A 17,641-nucleotide genomic window follows, 5' to 3' on the forward strand; every position below is an offset into this window, starting at 1 on the left:
CGGCCGAGTACTCAACATTACCGACAGAGCAATCTGCATTACCGACCGAGCACTGTACATAACCGACTTCCAAAAAGATGCAGTGAAAAGTATGAAATACTTTCTAGTCTATTTATATGAATACGCACTAGCTCTGGATATAATTGCTAAAAAGTATAGGAAAATGCAGTGAAGAGTATGAAATAATTGCATTGAAACGGAGCTTCGCCATTTGTTTAAAGCAAAGGAGCAATATTTTCTCTCGATTCTTTTTTTAAAATATTCCTCGTATCGCTCCGCATGCCACTGTTAGGCCTGATTTTGCAATTCAGCTTTTGAAACATGATAAAAGTTCGTGACCGTGACCGTGTTTGTAATGAAGACAAAAGTTAGGTGACCTCGTCGCCGCTGTAACAGCGGCGCTGTTCGTCGATAACGAAGTCTGGTTACCCTTGGTTACCGTGAATTTACTAAAATTTCTATGCAATTTTATACTAATTTACTAACAATAAAATGAATTTGTAAATCTTAAAAGACGAAGTTATTATTAATTCTCGCTAAAAAATAGCATCAAACCTAGTTGCATTTATATGACATGTATATCAATAAAAGAAATTTAATTTCAGGAAACAGTTGATACAAATATAAAAGAAGCCATGATCCGTCTAGTATTCATTGTTTATCAAAGTGAACGCGTAGAAATTTAATGTTTCTCTTGTTCCCTTTTATGTAAAATGCGTAAATACACTTGATGTCGGCTGATGTCGGCCATATTGTTTGCTACACTACCGCCTTCCTAAGAGAAAAACTTCGGGCGTTAGATTAGAACTTATGTATCGTCATATCGTTCGTGTCTCTTAATGTTCTCGTGGATTTGTCTCGTTTTCGTATCGATTCACATTGTTTCGTCGCCTGTTATTCCTTCTACGCGAGAAACGAACGACGTATAATATATTTTTTGTGTTATTCGTCTGAATAGCTGTTGGTGCAGCTTTGCGTCTACCCTTGATAAACGACATTTCGTCGCAAAGAATTTTGGAATATGGCTGCTGCTGCCGCTGCTGCATTGCTCGACGAGCTTATGGGAAGAAACCGAAATGTTCTTCCCAATGAGAAACCCAAAGAACTGAATTGGGAAGATTCAGAGGTGGGTCTTCGCAAGTGTGGATATTTCAACGACGCAGTCATGAATGAATATAAAGAATATTTCAATAACAATACGAAAATGTTCTTCTCTTTCCAGTTTTGCAAATTATATTTGGTAAAATTCTGTCCACACGATCTGTTTGTTAATACGAGAGCCGATTTGGGTGCGTGTTCCCGCGTACACGACGACGAGGCCAGGGAATTGTTTGAGAAAGCGCCGTACTCGTATAGAAAACAGCAATACGAGGATGAATTTATAAGATTCTGTCAAAGCATGTTGAACGAAGTCGAAAGGAAAATAATAAAGGGAAAGCAACGGTTAGCTCTTATAGGAAGAACAGAAGCGGTAAGACCAATTTCGAGTTCTATTCTATTAATTCATTCCATTCTACTCTATTGAGTTGCTATTAAAATAATAATGGAAAAATTAATGAATTTGTATGTTTAGCCTACCTTGACACCAGCACAAACTCAAAGAAACGAAGAACAAATTGCTCTTTTAACTGAGAAAATTAATAAATTGGTAGAAGAGGCAGAACAAAGTGGCATACAAGGGAATGTGGAACAGGCCCAAGGCTTAATGAGATTATGCGATCAGTTAAAGGAAGAACGAGAAACACTCAGAAAATCTAATGATAACAGTCATTATAATCAAGTAAATATTATAATGTGAAATGTGGTAATATGTAATAGGCGAATTGTATTATAAAATGAGGCGCTAATTTATTTCAGACGGCTGAACTGGCTGCTGCACAGGAGAAACAGATGGAGGTATGTGACGTATGCGGCGCATTTCTTATTGTCGGCGATGCTCAACAACGAATCGACGATCATTTAATGGGTAAACAACATGTTGGATATGCCAGATTAAAGAGTGCTCTTCAAGAAATTATGGTAACTTGATATTTATAATAAGAAATTTCATATGTACCTTCAAGCGTTTTAAATGTTATGTATCTCTTAAGAATAAACGCGAGAAAGCTAGAGACGAGAAAGAACAAAGAAGAGAGGAAGACAGAAAACAAAGAGCGCGTGCTAATGAAGAACTCGATAGGCGAAGACGAGATGGAGACAGAGATAGGGATCGAGACAGGGAAAGAGATAAACGACGTCGACGTAACGATGATGACAAGGGCAGGCATGACTCAGGCAGCCATAGGTAAATTATTTAATATTTGGTTACGTTTGTTTTTATTAAATTATCGAGTATGTTTTTTTCACGATACTAATTATGTTTAGAAATTCTGGACACAGAAGTAGAAGCAGATCAAGAGATAAACACGATAGACATCGGGATGATGATAATCATCGACGTCATGCTCGAGATAAAGGTAGATATAGAATACATAATTAGAATGAATTAATTAGAACTGATTAACAAATGCGTTATGGTATGGTTTTAGGAAATCGTGATCATCGAAGCTCGAGTCATCATAATCGTCGCCGCCATCGATCTAGAAGTCGAAGTCACAAGTAACTACTCTTGATTGGTTAGTGAGTGAGAAGTAAGCCAGGTATGCACTAAACAATATACCATATTCGTCTCAATTACTGTACAGGTCCTTTACCAGGTGAGTTTCATTAGATGCACATAATATATACATGATAATTATCTGTAATTTTGAAGAATGGCATAGTCACAGCGAGTCAGTCTCTGGTCCTGCCTATTAATCGGAGAAACACTCTAACTAAATTTCATATGGACCTGATCGTACAGCGTTTAATTTTCAAAGTGACGAGCTTGCTCTATGTAACATATTACTGAAAAAAGGTGCATCGAGGTAATGTCGAGCAAGGATTAGTAAAAGTCGTTCCCATACGAAAGGTATTTTTATCATGTAGTATTATAGATATTGTCTACAGAGCAAGATAGGAGAAGGTATACCTATGCTTGCTTTGATCGGTATAATGTCTTCATAGGGTAAATCAATTATATAATATCAACGACTGCATAGCTTTTTTGTCGAAAAGAAATTAGTGGTTTAGTGGAGGAAAACAGTGCCTACTTCCGTAGACCTGCCACAACAGTGCCCTGTGTGACTGTGACTATACAATCCTAGCTTCTACTACGCATTTCTGAGGTATTTATATCGGAATGATAATACCAAACATGTCCTTTTATTAGGAAAGTTAGATATTTTGAAAAATGGTGATCTTTATTTTGGAGCGATACTTGAGTGCTTAAAGTTTACAATAACAAACTCCTGCTGTTACTTTCCTTATTCCTTGATTGCTATTTATTGGAGCATATTCAGTTTAAAGCCGAACGATGTGTCTACCGATATAGTCTGAGAAGATATCTGGTATAGGTCCAAAAAAATAATTTAAATAATTATAATTATAATTGTTTAACGGCCCTCAGGCTACAATTGACGAAGCAGTAAATAAATTGGGCTTATAAGCTGGTATATATTCGCATCGGTAAATGTGTTTTCTTCCGAACTTTATAAATAAAAAAAGTTCCAGAAATATGTATCATGTACGCCGAAAACACTTCTTCCCTTTGCATGCATTTTTTCTTCGTTATTTTTAATTTTGAAAGCTAGGACACGGGTGAAGTTTAGTAAAATTTTCTAATTGGGTTAGTCGTAATCTTTAACGTCAGATAGTACGTCGTTTTGAAGGTCGATTGATGACAGGTCACATGGAATCATGTATTGTATATGGTGCTCCTAGGAAATCCCTCTTAATCATATCTTGTCTCATTCTTTTCGTCGTGTTCTTCATTTCGGCTTGATAGAAGACTCATACTTTACGCGTGTACTACATTTGTGTGATTCGTGTTTTTTGCCCTGAATAATCTGCTTTTTGAACCAACTAGACAGAAAAGGCAATATAAAAATAATAGCTTTGAGTAAAGAGTCGTCTTGTATTGTTACATTGGGACGAAAGATATACTTAGAAAAAATTAACAAATTTATAGTATTTCAGCCACAACGTATCAAACTTCCACCTAACTTGTATTTTGTAACATTAATAAACTGCAGTATCAAATAATATATTTAGTATTAAATTTGGAGTAAATATATGTATGTGTATTCAATTTTAAAGTCTGTTTTAACCTGTATACTGTAAAATAAGAAATTTCGAACTAGATTTGAAGCAGTAAAACCATTATTGTACATTAAAACGCTTTCTATCATAGCAATCGGTATCGACTAATCGTCCATAAAAATGTTAATAAATTTCTTCATTCCTTTTGTTTCCAATGTTGCAATCAAAGATGATCATAATTCTTAATTTATTATCTTGGTTTGCACACATGTAGCCGACAGAAGTATGATATATATATATGTATATATACATATACATACATACATATTTTTTAAATTATTTCGTGTATTAAGGCAAGGTTAATAAATAATATATAAATACATTATCTAGGTGTTTGGTAACGATCGAAATTAATACGAGAAGAAAGGAGTAATGAAATCGTAATTTCTAAAAAATATGTTGTCTATTTTCAGACAGAAGAAGACAAACCATGGGGATATAATCAATGCAACAGGCTCACTTGCACACTGCTTAATATAATATTAAGGTAAAGATTTTGCATAATCTACAAATTCAAAAAGAAATCGTGATTTTTATACGAACTGCGTCTGAATTAATTTCCATCGCATCGCGCTATTTTAAAATTATTTACAGAAATTTAAATTCTCGAAATTCAAATCGTAATTATCGTTGTCAATGTTATGTCACACCATCAAGATATATTTAAAACAAATTTATTAGCAATTTATTCATATTTGATGCAAATGTTATTTTAGGCTGTCTGTATATATATATATATATAAAAAGACATTAAGGTAAATTATCTATAATTTGCATTGTAATACTCGTAAGATTGTTAATTGACATTAATAAAACAGTACTACAATGAAAGCATCAGGTTATTTAAAAGAAAAAAAGAACGTGCAAATATTTTTCATATAATCGGAACCCAACGATTATAAATCAATGAAATTGTATAATACTGTACAATATTGAACAAACTGTATAATTTATTAAATAAGTATATACATTAATAATACATTATCAAGCGATAGGATACTCTATCCAAATACTGTACATAGTAGTAATATTTGCTATAATACAATTTTCTGCTATAATCAAATCGTTTCTGTACAAACTAAAATACTGTGTATCGAGTGTAAACATTTAGTTGAGCATCTTTCATTTTGTCGTGCGTAAATTCGCATATCGTTAAATAGAAGAATTTTATTTAAGCCCCATACTTTTTGTAACCTGAAAGTAATATATTATTTAATTCGTGTGATCTATTTTAAAATTGTCTTAATAATAAAAACTTGAAAGATCCGTAAAAAAATATGCTACCTCTTCATATACAGTCCAAGCCATAGCGGTCACTAATGTCCTTCGTAACATTCGTGGAACGATGCCTTTGAAATATCCAAACATTCCGTATTTTTCGTAAACCCGAAAAATTGCACTGCGAACACCCGTAAATTCGTTTGGATACAATTGCATTTTCGTTTTGATTACGTCGGCAGGTTGTGTTACGATAGAAGCAAATATTCCTGCTAGTATCCCACAACTAAAATGAACCGGAGCTGACGATTTATCGCCTGGTAAATCTGGAAATAAACGTTCGTTACAAATATCGAGAGCAATACCAAATTTTGTTTTTTATTCCATATATAAATTAAAATTACCTGTTTCCACAACAATATTTTTTAATTGAGTATAAAACATGAGATAAAGACCACTAAACGGAGCGTCCCTTAATAAGGTCGGTACTAATCCGCTTGAAAGTCCTCGTACTCCTTCCTGCTTGTAAATTAACTTCAATGCTTCCCTTATGCTATTATATTTATAAACATCGCTCTGTAAAATGAAGTCGATACTAAACTGTCCATTCCCATGCAATTTGTATCATGCAGAATACTGTATGTTTTAATTCCATGTAATTTGAGAAATACATATCAATAACAACTATACATACTTCGAAACGTGTTTTCACTACAGTTATTGGAATTACTAAAGCTCCAGACATAGATCTTGCTGTAATACCTAACAACATTGCTTCTGTAGGTGTAATCGGATCTTTTAAATGGAATGTGTGTTTTAACCAATGCATCGATGAAAAATATAATCCAACTCCAGGGATAACTCTGGTGATGGACTACAAAAATATGTTTTTAATTAGTATTATTTTTCAACACATGGAAACTCGTTATGTTAATCGTCGAATTCTTACCGGAGTCATACCCCTCCAGAGTCCAAATACATTTTCTTTCTTTATTATATGGATTACTGTTCCAATTGTTCCACTGTTTGCAGAACTAATAAAAAAAAATGTGATTTAACGAGATCAATTTTGCACGAAATAATTACGAAATACAAATTATTATTTTCTACTTACTCGAGGCGAAGGTTTACTCTACTTTGAAGTCTTGTTTTAATAAGATCTAATGGTTGAAATAAAATAGTTGAAAAAGTACCAGACACTGATCCCGCAAGAAAAGACTTCAAAATAGGATACTAAAAATACAAAATAGTTTTTTATAACGTATAACGAAATATGTACACATTAATGTAGCAATAACTATAGTAATGAATTTATCATTACATACTATCTTGCACGAGTGTGCTCACGTGAGTTATAAATTTCCTTTGAAAGGTCAATATAGTTATTATCTGCGGAATGGAGTTCCTTAGGTTATCATTAATCACGAAAATAATTATTCCTTTATTAAAAGCATGTATACACTAATTACATGAACTACTTTTGAGTTGCTTTCAATGACGTATATGTAATGATCTAGAATTACGGCTACATTCTATGAAACAAATTTATTATAATATTACGTAACAATAGTTGTTTTTACGATATTTATCCCATTGATTTAATGTAATTAAAAAAGTATATCCATAAGATAATTTCAAATTACAAAAGCATATTGTTAACAAAAAAAACAACTGTAAGTGTAAGTGTATTTAATTTTACGATAGTTTAATGTTCGTGATGGTCTTAGAATAGATAATCTTTTATTTTCTTTTTCAGCTTATACTTGTAAATTTGGGACATGAAGCTCGCAAACTCATAAGTGGTGGATACAACTCCACGTATATCATCCATCCTCTGGTACACCTCTTATAGTTAGAGGTATTTCTTACTTAAATACTAATATTATTTTTATATTATTTAAATAATCAAGGAAAACGTGAAGTATTATAAACAGCTTTATATCTCAGAATAGTAAGGCTGAAGTACTTACAAGTCCCAAAGCCTCCATGACGGTTCAAATTGTATGGGAAGCTTAGGAAATAAATATATTTGGAATTGTAGAAAAATGAACTATTTCTTAGTAAATCACGAGACTAAGAAAAAACCTTTCTTAATACTTCCTTAAGTGTTGCTAAGATACTGAGTACATTTAAAACGTGACAGCTACTTACGTCTTCTCTTATCTTCGTTTCACCACTTTCGGGGTCAATAGAATAACCCTGCATATCAAAACATAATCGAGCAAAAAATCCAAGAATATCAAACTGAAACGTGAATTAAACGTGACTTAACGTTAAACGTGACTTATTCCATTACATGGTCAATCTAAAGATACAGAAATCACAAAACATGTTTTTTATTCTCCACATTGATTTTAACATCATAATATGTGTCCAACTATTGTATAAAATAAGATACAATTATTGATTACAAAGTTCATCTATTATTTATACAAATTTTCGAAATCAAAAATTACTCTAAGGGAAAAAAAATATAATTACTTATCTAAAAATAACATATATATATATATATGTATACATACATGTGTCTTAATATCTTTTACAATAAAGGTATACTTATAATTAATAAAAAAAAATTGGCATGTATATGGATTAGAATTTTCAATTAAATACTTCGTTAAACGACTTAATTAGGATACAACTAGAAAAGCTAGAAATCAAGAATTTATACGTTGTCGCGTTCAACTTATATTCACTAAAACACGTGTGAACTCGAGGTGTGATAAATGTATAAGAATAATGCAAAAATTGTTAACAGCAATGTGAAACAAAGGGATCGTAAAAAGTCACGCGACTGATAAAAATTTCTGTTATCTATTCCTGCAAATTCATTGTGTCCAAGATATTTGTTAGTGATGTGAATGTGATCGTGCATGGTCAACGAGGGTCAATTACGTATTATTTACTCCAGATCTACGTTTGTATTTATCAATTAAAACTGGTAAATACAATGTAAGCTAGATAAGCTTTAGATAAGCTTTCAGAAGGAGAGCAAAAAATAACCTTACTGTAATAATACTTGTTCTATGTCATACTAAAGTTAAATAATAAGAGTCTTTTAATACTGTTCATTGTAAAAATGAAATAGTATTAACTACATTCGAAGAAGAAAAATAATTTAATTTATTTATTCGTATCTGTTGTACCATAGAGTATAGACTAACATGGAGTAACATAGAAAGGCAACTCCACTTATTTTCTGTAATCTAATTTTAATGCGCATGTTCAAAAATTGATCAATAGATGTCGTTTTTAGCGTCAGCAAGGTATCTAATAGAATCAATACTGGCGCTTTTAATTGCCCGAAAGAAATATAGAAGTATAATTCTTATCGAGATAAAAATTTTGAATAAAAAATAAACAATCATTTATGACTTACTCGTTGAGTGAAAATTTGTATTGGGATAGTTCGACATTTCCGGAAGGGGCGCTGCGTTCACTTCACAAATTCATTTCCGTTCAACGATCTCGTCACTCGGCCATTTCCATTTCAATCGCAACGTGGTGTGGTCGTTGTACTTGTACAGGTGAGTAAGTTCAATATTTCTCTTTAGTTTTTCAATACTTCACGTAAATTAATTAAAGTATCGCAAGTATTACGGCATATATTCGTTTAAAAATATTCTTGAATTCGAATAACATTTTTCTTTGAATTTGTAGTCTTATTCAAACTTGTGACTCCACCACGTGTTCAATTAAAGAATAGACTATACTAGTTCAATAACCGTAGTTTAATTTGTACGTTAATAGATTTAACGAAGTTTAATATTTTTATAAAAATTAGTAGCACCAAGTTACAAGTTACAGTAAATTAGAAAATGTATTATCTGTTTCACGTTAGGTTAACGACTGCACAAGATGGTAAACGGACGAATTCCGTCAGTCTTTTCAAAGACTTATGTCACACCTAGGAGACCTTACGAAAAGGCTCGTCTTGATCAAGAATTACGAATTATCGGTGAATATGGTCTTCGTAACAAGCGAGAAGTATGGAGGGTTAAATACACCTTGGCAAATATCAGGAAAGCTGCTCGTGAGCTTCTTACTTTAGAAGAAAAGGATCCTAAACGTCTGTTCGAAGGTATATTATTAAAGATAATCCATATCAACTTGTTTTAAGTGTTACAAACTCCTTTGCTTAAAAGATCGTGATGATTAACATTCACTGACACCTCTTGTCTGATAATATTGACGAAGTATTGTTTTTACTGATAGAATACTAGACAGATAATATTTATATTACGGGCTTGCGCTTTTTTTTACTAAAGTTTTTATTTAATTAGGAAATGCTCTTTTGCGACGTTTGGTAAGAATCGGTGTATTGGACGAAAGCCGCATGAAGCTCGATTACGTTCTCGGTTTGAAAATCGAGGATTTCTTGGAAAGGCGTCTTCAAACTCAAGTATTCAAATTGGGACTGGCCAAGTCTATTCATCATGCTCGCGTACTCATCCGTCAACGTCACATTCGGTAGGTTTTTTTTTTTTCAGATATAGATGCTTGTATGCCTTAAAAAATGGGCAAGAAATATCTGATTCTGCACAGATTGTTTCTAATCTTTAAGGCTACATTAAAATCCCGGATAATCTCCAGTCTAGGATTATTTATTACTATTCTGGTTTCATGACCGGGAGACACATTTTTTGAATTGTTTATAGAACATATTTTTTTCATCTTTCATTTGATATTTGTATATTTTGAAAATAATAGTCTTTTGGCTACTGCAGGTATCCAAACTCTGGTTCGGCCGATTGAATCAATTAAATTAATTGTCGAAAGCTGTTTTTATTTCAGACAGGCCACTTAAGCGTCAGGATACTGACGCTTAACGTCTGTTATTTGGCTAATGGATGTGTACACAATTAATGATAATTGGTATATTTATTGTATATTAAATAGATTTCATTTAAGATTATCGAAATTTAGAAAATATGTGATATTTAAGAACGTAGGCGTTAGACATGAGATATATGCATACTGTTTCAGAGTGCGCAAACAAGTGGTGAACATTCCATCTTTCATCGTACGTTTAGATTCGCAAAAGCACATTGACTTCTCGCTGAAGTCGCCGTTCGGAGGTGGCAGACCCGGTCGTGTAAAGAGGAAGAATCTGCGTAAGGGAAGTGGAGGAGCTGCTCCAGAGGAAGAAGAAGATTAAACCATATTTTGATGTAATACTTTTATTAAAGTATGTTTTGACTATTAAAACATCTTTGTAATTATGATTTGACCCAACTTCTTCCTTCTAATAAACGTTGAGAATCTGCATTAATAGTTATTTTAATTTAATAGTACGTACGACAAATACATAAGAAGTAGTAAATGTACTTTGTCCTGACTCTGTACATGAGTATGACATGCGTATTCAGAATTGAGATTTTCAAAATTACGAAAACGGTCATTTTAGAGAGATAAATAACCTAGAGATAATCGAGTAATATAGTTTGAGACTACATAAGACGTCCATCCAATTCGTAATTTTAAAAAAGCAAACTCATTCCTTTCTCCTGCGAATAGTAGATACGTGCATCTAACAATTACTTTTATACAATATATTTTGTAATATCTAAATATCTAATCCTGAAACTACATTGAAATAATCATTGTAACTGTAGAATCGATAAATATATGTATACAAATAAAATAATCGTCAGCAATGAAAAATATCAACGTAGTTGCAGTAACATTGATCAGAATGAATTGAAATAAACGTGACTTTGACCACTTCCACTTCTCAAAAGTTGCACCGAATGGAAAAGGGCGACTCGCTGCCATTTTCAGTTGATACACCGTGCGCTGAGAGGTTTCCAAGATGGCGAAGAAATCGGTGGCGGATAAAACGCCTCAAAACGAAGATTCTGTTAAAAATAATGACGATATATTGAACGACGATGAGGAACCTAATTTTAGTGATCCAGAAGGATTTGTGGACGATATCACCGACGAAGGTAAATGCAATTTTTCCTGAATGACACTCGACAATAGCTGCGATACGATGACTAAAGGCATGGCTACGTATTGTCGCAAATGTGGCACGCGAACTTAACCTTAAAAGTCACGAGTATTTTATTTCTCTGATAGCGAAATGTATTAGAATTTAAAGTATACGTCGCAAAGAGAATTTTCGCAATGCTTTGTCACGAATAAAAAATTAATATTAGAGTTTGATGTTTGCAGAACTTCTCGGTGATATATTGAAGCAAAAACCATCGGAGACAGATGGAGTGGAGTCGGTTATTGTCGTCGATGGAGTTCCCCAAGTCGAGCCTGAAAGATTGGAGAAACTTCAATCTGTTATTAACAAAATTTTAGGAAAATCGGGCACAATAGTAAACCAATACTATCCCAAAAATGAGAATGGATATACAAAAGGGTGGATATAATTTTTCGATAATTAATGCTAAGTCAGTTGTACCTATAAAAATATGCATAATTAATTTTATTGCAGGTATATATTTCTAGAATATAATAACCCCCTTAATGCCTTAGCAGCAGCACAATCTGTAAATAATTACAAAATTGACAAACTACATACGTTCAAAGTAAATTTATTTACCGATTTCAAAAAGTTTGAAGAGATACCAGATGAGTGGGAACCACCAAAACCACAACCGTTCAAAGCATCCACAGATTTGCACTATTATCTATTAGAACCAGATGCTTATGATCAATTTTGTGTACTTTATGGAAATGGTCCTTCAGTCACTGTTCAGGTTTGGCAGAATTCTGCCCCTGAACCAACGATACTCGAAGAACGATCTGTAAGTCATTATACACGTTGGGTTACAATAGAAGTTTTACTACTGGTTTATGTTATTTAAAAATTATATATTTTTAACAGCGCTGGACGGAGACATATGTTAAATGGTCACCATTGGGAACATATTTATCGACATTTCACAAACCAGGAGTCGCGTTATGGGGCGGTCAAGAATTCGAGCAAAAAGCAAAGTTTAATCAGAAGGGTGTTGAGTGTATCGATTTCTCGCCTTGCGAACGTTACTTAGTAACGTATACTCCTCGAACTGATCTCGGTTCTGATCAGAAACGTCTCGTAATTTGGGATATTCTTACCGTTAAGGAAAAACGTTCGTTTTATGCGGATGGTTCCTCGGTATGGCCCATCTTTCGTTGGTCGCACGATGATAAATATCTTGCTCGTATGGGAGAAGATATTCTGAGCGTTTACGAAACGCCTGTACGTTTGTTTTCATATATGCTTTACTGTGTAATACAATCATTTAAATTTGATAAATCAATTCATTATAAATATTACAGTCGTTTGGATTGTTGGATAAAAAAAGCATAAAGATCCCTGGAATCAGAGATTTTAGTTGGTCGCCGACGGATAACATTCTTGCTTACTGGGTACCGGAAGATAAGGATGTTCCAGCTAGAGTTACTCTTCTCGAAATTCCAAAGTAATAATCTTAATTGAATCTCTACGTATGTAACTTCGTTGTTAAATGATTAATTATCACAATTTATATTTCAGCCGTAATGAAATACGTAACAAGAATTTGTTTAACGTAGCTGACTGCAAAATATATTGGCAGAAGTCGGGAGATTATCTTTGTGTAAAAGTCGATCGTTTCGCTAAGCGTAAAGAGAAAACTGAACAGAAGTATACGGTACTTGATAATCTGATTCTTGAATACGATAAAAATATATATTGTGCGCATAATAATTTATATATTTGCCATTAGGGTATGTCGTACAATTTTGAAATCTTCCATATGAGAGAGAAACAAATTCCAGTCGATAGCGTTGAGATAAAGGAACCAATTCACGCGTTCGCCTGGGAGCCCGTTGGAAGTAAATTTGCTATTATTCATGGAGAAATTCCAAACGTTAATGTCAGTTTCTATGAAGTGCGATACGGTCATCAGCCTGCTCTTCTCAGTAAGTCTCGGTATAGTCCACCATGTTTGTATCCCTTGAATTTTTCGTTGCATGCACTATAACACCATATTTTTTTAACAGAGAAATTGGAGAAAAAGGCTTGCAATCATTTGTTTTGGTCGCCATCGGGACAATTTATTGTCCTTGCTGGATTGACGACTATGGCAGGGGCTTTAGAGTTCATCGACACTAACGATTTTACCATCATGAATTCGACTGATCATTATCAAACTTCGGACGTAGAGTGGGATCCTACTGGTCGGTGAGTGATGTACTTTATTTTTATATGCTATAGCTTTCTATACAGATAAATTATATTATAGAAATTACATAAGTACGTGTTTTGTTACAGGTACGTTGTAACAGCCGTTTCTAGTTGGAAAACTAGCGTTGATAATGGGTATTGGATATGGACGTTCCAAGGTCGTATTTTGAAAAGAGTTAATTTGAATCAATTCAATCAATTACTGTGGCGACCAAGGCCCGCGACGTTATTGACGCCAGAACAAATTAAAGAAATTAAGAAAAATTTGAAGAAATACTCTGCACAATTCGAGAGCAAAGATCGTATGCGATTAACCCGTGCTTCGAAGGAATTAATTGAGAAACGCTGTGCGGCGATGAAATCGTTCGAAGAGTATCGTTTGAAACGTATCGAAGAATGGAATAACCAGAAAAAACGACGTTTGGAATTACGTAATAGTATGTATTACTATAACTAATGTTTATTTTTAAGTTTTAAACGTAAATGTCTAGAACACAATGTATCGAAACCATTTCTTTTCAGACATTGATACCGATGAATTAGATTCTGATTCGAAGAACGTAGAGGAGGAAGTAATTGAATTTTTCGTCAAAGAAGAAACGTTCATTCTGGACGACAAATAAATAAAAAGTTGTGGGAGAAGTTTTCCTGTCTGCCATTCTTGGAAATCTCTAGTGCAAAACCGATTCAATCATTTGTGCAAAGTGTCATTGAAACAATTATCTTCCAGAGTCACATTAATTGTGACTTTCAATAGCAAACAATGACTAATTTAAGTGGTTATGAACAGTTTCTTTTGTATTATTTCTGCACTCTAATTGGAATTGCTTCCACTGTTTCGACGTTTCGTGTAAAACGTCGCAATCATAGTACCATAAAGTTTTATCACGTTCCATACAGGATAGTATGTCAATCAACAAATAATTATTATCAGTATAACCACATTCACTGTACTTTTTATTTATTGAACCCATATAGCTAGCTTTATAGAGTCGAACATATTTATTAACAGGAAAAGACACACACATTTTTTTAGCTAATTTTAAACGCTACACGATGACTGAAGAAACTATAAATTAAAACCTCGATCGATCATTCTTATTTACGTTTTTATTTTGTACAAGGGATAATTTTTTTAATTCATCTATCCCATATTATTTAAAAATAATATCGAAACAGCAAAACTATGCCGCATACCCATCTCGGTGGAATTCTATCTTGTTCGTTAAATGTTCTGTTTGTTACTGGCTTCGCGCACAAAAATAATCGTTCGTGTTCTTTTTGTAATTCATTCTGTAACTTCTGGTTTTTCGTCAACACAGCAATTTGAGTTTCTAAATCCTTGCTGACTGATCGATAACCTAAAATTAATATACATATATATGATTTTTATTACGATCATTTTTTAATTATTCAATGTCTAGTTATTTTCCAAATTATATAATTTACCAAAATTAGGTGATCCAATAAGTGTCAGACAAGGTTTCTCTTGCCCTGGTAAAGAATACCATAATCCTTTCGCGTGGTACGTCCATCCTGATTTAATAAATTCCCATAAAGTCACTCTTTTTTGTTGTCCCATGACGTCACAGAGTTTGACAAACGATTTCTCTATTATCGTATACGCTGCTGGAATTCCACCAGCAACACCCTTTGCAGCTGAATTCGATGTTTAATTTAATTACGTTAATTAAAAACGTCGTAACTTGTTCGTTACCCAAAGTTTACAACATTAACTTACAAAAGAAGCCAGTGGCAGTTGGATGCGCTGTTAGGAGATGACATATTCCTTTGCAGTCGCTAAGTAATGCATTGCTGTATTCTGAAGTTAAATTAAAATAACCAGTTGCTAATCTAAGTGTTGTACCTGGTGGTGCCGTTCGTAAAAGTTTCAATGTTATTTCGCTATCATGATGAACGTTTAGTTGACCCATTTGTATCAAAGGGAAGATCCAAGTATCCGTATTTGAATCTTTTCCTATCGAAGTATTTCAAATTAAATTCTTGTTACGAATTATTTGCTCATAAATGTATCTATAATTTGAACAAAAATTGTACATATATATATATATATATACTTAAAATAAAAATATATGTACCTATTTTTTCAAAATTAGAGCGTTCTATTTCCCTTTGCATAAAAGTTTTCACGCTATGCGCGGCACTTTCGATGAATTTTTTCGAAGAATCTTTAAACGGATGAACGTTTGCGGTAGAATTTAATACTACAGTTCCATCTGGTTGGAGCAGAAAGCTAAATTCTCCTACTCTTTCGACTAATTCATTGTAAAAATCACAAAGCTCTTTGCAATCTTCGATTAGAAAGTAACGGTCTTGTCGGTTCATAAAATAATCATTGCTAAGATTAGCTCTAAAATAAAACAATTAACTTAACTTCTACAGGCATGTGATTATGTACTTAAATAATTCTGTGCGGAGTTAACGATTCATATATTTACCCACTAATTATTATGTCGTTATCTATTAAGTATAACTTCATATGCTGTAGTCCTACTAATTCATTGAAACGATCTGGTATCATCATCTTTAATAATCCTCGAAGTTTTGGAGTATGGTACAGAAAAATCTGGTAGCAATTACCATATTTCCCTTTAAGTAACGGTTCTAACATTTTACGCGAGTTCAATTTACCTCTGGAACCTCTCATAAAATCCAACAAAATTTTAACTTCAACATTACCATTACTTGTACTCAAAGCCTGATCTATAGCTTTTACCTAAGCATGAAAGTCATAATCAAATTTTCGTAATTTCATCGGTATCGTTACGCGTATTTATTAAACGTTCTTACTAAATTAATTTCTAATTTTCCAGTGCCTAAATACAGGGATGCAAATGTTATTCTTCTCCTTGCATTTTTACATTTTTCTATAAGAGTAGAATAAAACATGCTGGGTTCATGAATAATCTTAATCTGAAAAGAGAAAAATCATTGCATTCTAAATTTTTCTAGAAAAACAAATTTTTTATAGCATAATTTTTCTACCTTCGATCCATTTATAGGGAAGCATGGAGCAGCTTTGTATAGCCAAGACAACGTATGCAGCTCTGACTGCATAATTTCGACTTCAGAGTCTTTTTCTTCATCTACCATAGCAATCTGTGAGATGCTTCTTGTTGCAATTGAATTTATACAAATGGATTTCAATTCTGTTTGACTATATATCAACGGTTTCCTGGTGTAAAACCTAATATTTTTTTCAAAACAGTATAGAAGCATTTGATAAAATCTATGCTACATGTAACATATATATATATATATAAGCATAAGTATAATAATGGAGCATTTGTAACATAGTTATAGAAATTACATCAGTTTCATTCATAAAATATCAAATCAATCTATCTGAATGAAATTGAGGGAAAATTCGAACACATTCATGAGTAAGATTTATGTGTGGAGAAAATATATTATTATTGCTATAGTTTTGGATCGATTGCATTTTCATTAAAATATTTGTTGATATTTTATGTTCGAGAGATGTTTAATTCTACGTTGATCTTACGCAATGTGACGTTAAGGTAAACGTAAGTTTGACGTTAACCTTTATTTATGAAGGTTAACACGCCTTTATTTATCTTTAGTAATACCAAATATGACACACACACACCGTGAAAATTTTTTATATTCTACTCACCATTTTAAATTTTTCAAAATCACACCGTGCATGAGTAATTTCTTATTGAGTAATTATATGAGTAATATATCTCTCACGCTTTTCATGCATCACACGAAATTCCATCAGCATTCTGTATGCATGTGCTTATGTACACATACAAACAGTTTTCTTAGCTAATCGAATAAACGTTTACAAAATCATAATTATAGAGAATAAGGATAATAAATAAAATAGAAGGACAAGGATTTAAGGAAAACACAATTTCTTTACAGGAACAGACTTTATTAATCAAGCAAATTATCGATAGTAAGAAGATTGTACAAATTTTAATTGCAGATATTTCTAATTTTATGCGTATAAAAATTAAGTTATTGCTCTCTGATGAAGGGGAAACGTTTAATTTTAATGAATATTTTATTTAAGCGAGAGAATCCGCG

General features: G+C 32.9%; 5 protein-coding genes across 17 annotated transcripts; 3 read left to right on the forward strand and 2 right to left on the reverse strand.

Moving 5' to 3' along the window:
* Positions 1-767: 767 nt before the first annotated feature.
* Positions 768-7,443, forward strand: LOC128889956 (luc7-like protein 3). Of its 8 annotated transcripts, none has more exons than XR_008460520.1 (10): positions 768-1,126; positions 1,223-1,471; positions 1,574-1,780; positions 1,858-2,019; positions 2,091-2,284; positions 2,365-2,456; positions 2,529-3,206; positions 4,593-4,666; positions 7,154-7,255; positions 7,332-7,443. XR_008460520.1 is itself a non-coding variant. In XM_054148015.1 (8 exons), exons 1-7 carry the CDS (start codon positions 1,022-1,024, stop codon positions 2,600-2,602), a joined length of 1,083 nt encoding a protein of 360 aa, XP_054003990.1. In that variant the 5' UTR covers positions 768-1,021; the 3' UTR covers positions 2,603-2,639; positions 4,593-5,010. The 8 variants fall into 8 exon arrangements, 2 of the variants coding, with proteins under 2 accessions (XP_054003990.1, XP_054003989.1); XR_008460519.1 differs by having other exon boundaries at positions 7,345-7,443; XR_008460521.1 differs by having other exon boundaries at positions 2,529-2,950; positions 3,046-3,206; positions 7,154-7,443.
* LOC128889957 (mitochondrial glycine transporter-like) lies at positions 5,110-8,690 on the reverse strand. Of its 6 annotated transcripts, none has more exons than XM_054148018.1 (8): positions 8,406-8,690; positions 7,549-7,641; positions 6,512-6,630; positions 6,347-6,431; positions 6,092-6,271; positions 5,802-5,973; positions 5,464-5,723; positions 5,110-5,373 (listed from the first exon to the last, which is right to left on the reverse strand). In XM_054148018.1, exons 2-8 carry the CDS (start codon positions 7,600-7,602, stop codon positions 5,347-5,349), a joined length of 897 nt encoding a protein of 298 aa, XP_054003993.1. In that variant the 5' UTR covers positions 7,603-7,641; positions 8,406-8,690; the 3' UTR covers positions 5,110-5,346. The 6 variants fall into 6 exon arrangements, with proteins under 6 accessions (XP_054003993.1, XP_054003991.1, XP_054003995.1 ...); XM_054148016.1 differs by having other exon boundaries at positions 7,549-7,702; XM_054148020.1 differs by lacking the exon at positions 8,406-8,690 and adding an exon at positions 7,920-8,088.
* Positions 8,691-8,805: 115 nt separating this feature from the next.
* On the forward strand, positions 8,806-10,665 carry LOC128889959 (40S ribosomal protein S9). The gene is made up of 4 exons (XM_054148027.1): positions 8,806-8,924; positions 9,239-9,478; positions 9,681-9,867; positions 10,384-10,665. The coding sequence occupies exons 2-4, from the start codon at positions 9,256-9,258 to the stop codon at positions 10,553-10,555; spliced, it is 582 nt and encodes a 193-aa protein (XP_054004002.1). The 5' UTR covers positions 8,806-8,924; positions 9,239-9,255; the 3' UTR covers positions 10,556-10,665.
* Positions 10,666-11,172: 507 nt separating this feature from the next.
* Positions 11,173-14,508, forward strand: LOC128889966 (eukaryotic translation initiation factor 3 subunit B). The gene is made up of 10 exons (XM_054148048.1): positions 11,173-11,345; positions 11,575-11,770; positions 11,846-12,158; positions 12,239-12,595; positions 12,676-12,818; positions 12,893-13,028; positions 13,104-13,299; positions 13,381-13,561; positions 13,652-14,001; positions 14,087-14,508. Exons 1-10 carry the CDS (start codon positions 11,210-11,212, stop codon positions 14,185-14,187), a joined length of 2,109 nt encoding a protein of 702 aa, XP_054004023.1. The 5' UTR covers positions 11,173-11,209; the 3' UTR covers positions 14,188-14,508.
* LOC128889968 (CDP-diacylglycerol--glycerol-3-phosphate 3-phosphatidyltransferase, mitochondrial) lies at positions 14,114-17,417 on the reverse strand. The gene is made up of 8 exons (XM_054148050.1): positions 17,223-17,417; positions 16,571-16,772; positions 16,376-16,498; positions 16,024-16,301; positions 15,664-15,935; positions 15,306-15,542; positions 15,014-15,223; positions 14,114-14,925 (listed from the first exon to the last, which is right to left on the reverse strand). The coding sequence occupies exons 1-8, from the start codon at positions 17,252-17,254 to the stop codon at positions 14,723-14,725; spliced, it is 1,557 nt and encodes a 518-aa protein (XP_054004025.1). The 5' UTR covers positions 17,255-17,417; the 3' UTR covers positions 14,114-14,722.
* Positions 17,418-17,641: the final 224 nt, after the last annotated feature.

The sequence above is a fragment of the Hylaeus anthracinus genome, unplaced genomic scaffold, assembly GCF_026225885.1.
Source record: "Hylaeus anthracinus isolate JK02 unplaced genomic scaffold, UHH_iyHylAnth1.0_haploid 12000, whole genome shotgun sequence".
Classification (NCBI taxonomy): Eukaryota; Metazoa; Arthropoda; class Insecta; order Hymenoptera; family Colletidae; genus Hylaeus; species Hylaeus anthracinus.

Bases quoted from the DNA above. Each gene is read 5' to 3' on its own strand.
- LOC128889966 (XM_054148048.1), top strand. From the start codon at position 11,210: ATGGCGAAGAAATCGGTGGCGGATAAAACGCCTCAAAACGAAGATTCT. The intron at 11,771-11,845 runs GTGGATATAATT...ATTTTATTGCAG, and splicing joins GAGAATGGATATACAAAAGG to GTATATATTTCTAGAATATA. The intron at 14,002-14,086 runs GTATGTATTACT...ATTTCTTTTCAG, and splicing joins ACGTTTGGAATTACGTAATA to ACATTGATACCGATGAATTA.
- LOC128889957 (XM_054148018.1), bottom strand. From the start codon at position 7,602: ATGCAGGGTTATTCTATTGACCCCGAAAGTGGTGAAACGAAGATAAGA. The intron at 6,272-6,346 runs GTAAGAATTCGA...ATATTTTTGTAG, and splicing joins TCTGGAGGGGTATGACTCCG to TCCATCACCAGAGTTATCCC. The intron at 5,374-5,463 runs GTAGCATATTTT...TATTACTTTCAG, and splicing joins CTTGGACTGTATATGAAGAG to GTTACAAAAAGTATGGGGCT.
- LOC128889959 (XM_054148027.1), top strand. From the start codon at position 9,256: ATGGTAAACGGACGAATTCCGTCAGTCTTTTCAAAGACTTATGTCACA. The intron at 9,479-9,680 runs GTATATTATTAA...TTATTTAATTAG, and splicing joins TCCTAAACGTCTGTTCGAAG to GAAATGCTCTTTTGCGACGT. The intron at 9,868-10,383 runs GTAGGTTTTTTT...ATACTGTTTCAG, and splicing joins ATCCGTCAACGTCACATTCG to AGTGCGCAAACAAGTGGTGA.
- LOC128889956 (XM_054148014.1), top strand. From the start codon at position 1,022: ATGGCTGCTGCTGCCGCTGCTGCATTGCTCGACGAGCTTATGGGAAGA. The intron at 2,285-2,364 runs GTAAATTATTTA...AATTATGTTTAG, and splicing joins CATGACTCAGGCAGCCATAG to AAATTCTGGACACAGAAGTA. The intron at 2,457-2,528 runs GTAGATATAGAA...GTATGGTTTTAG, and splicing joins ACGTCATGCTCGAGATAAAG to GAAATCGTGATCATCGAAGC.
- LOC128889968 (XM_054148050.1), bottom strand. From the start codon at position 17,254: ATGCACGGTGTGATTTTGAAAAATTTAAAATG. The intron at 15,936-16,023 runs GTAAATATATGA...GTTTTATTTTAG, and splicing joins AACGACATAATAATTAGTGG to AGCTAATCTTAGCAATGATT. The intron at 15,543-15,663 runs GTACATATATTT...ATACTTCGATAG, and splicing joins CTCTAATTTTGAAAAAATAG to GAAAAGATTCAAATACGGAT.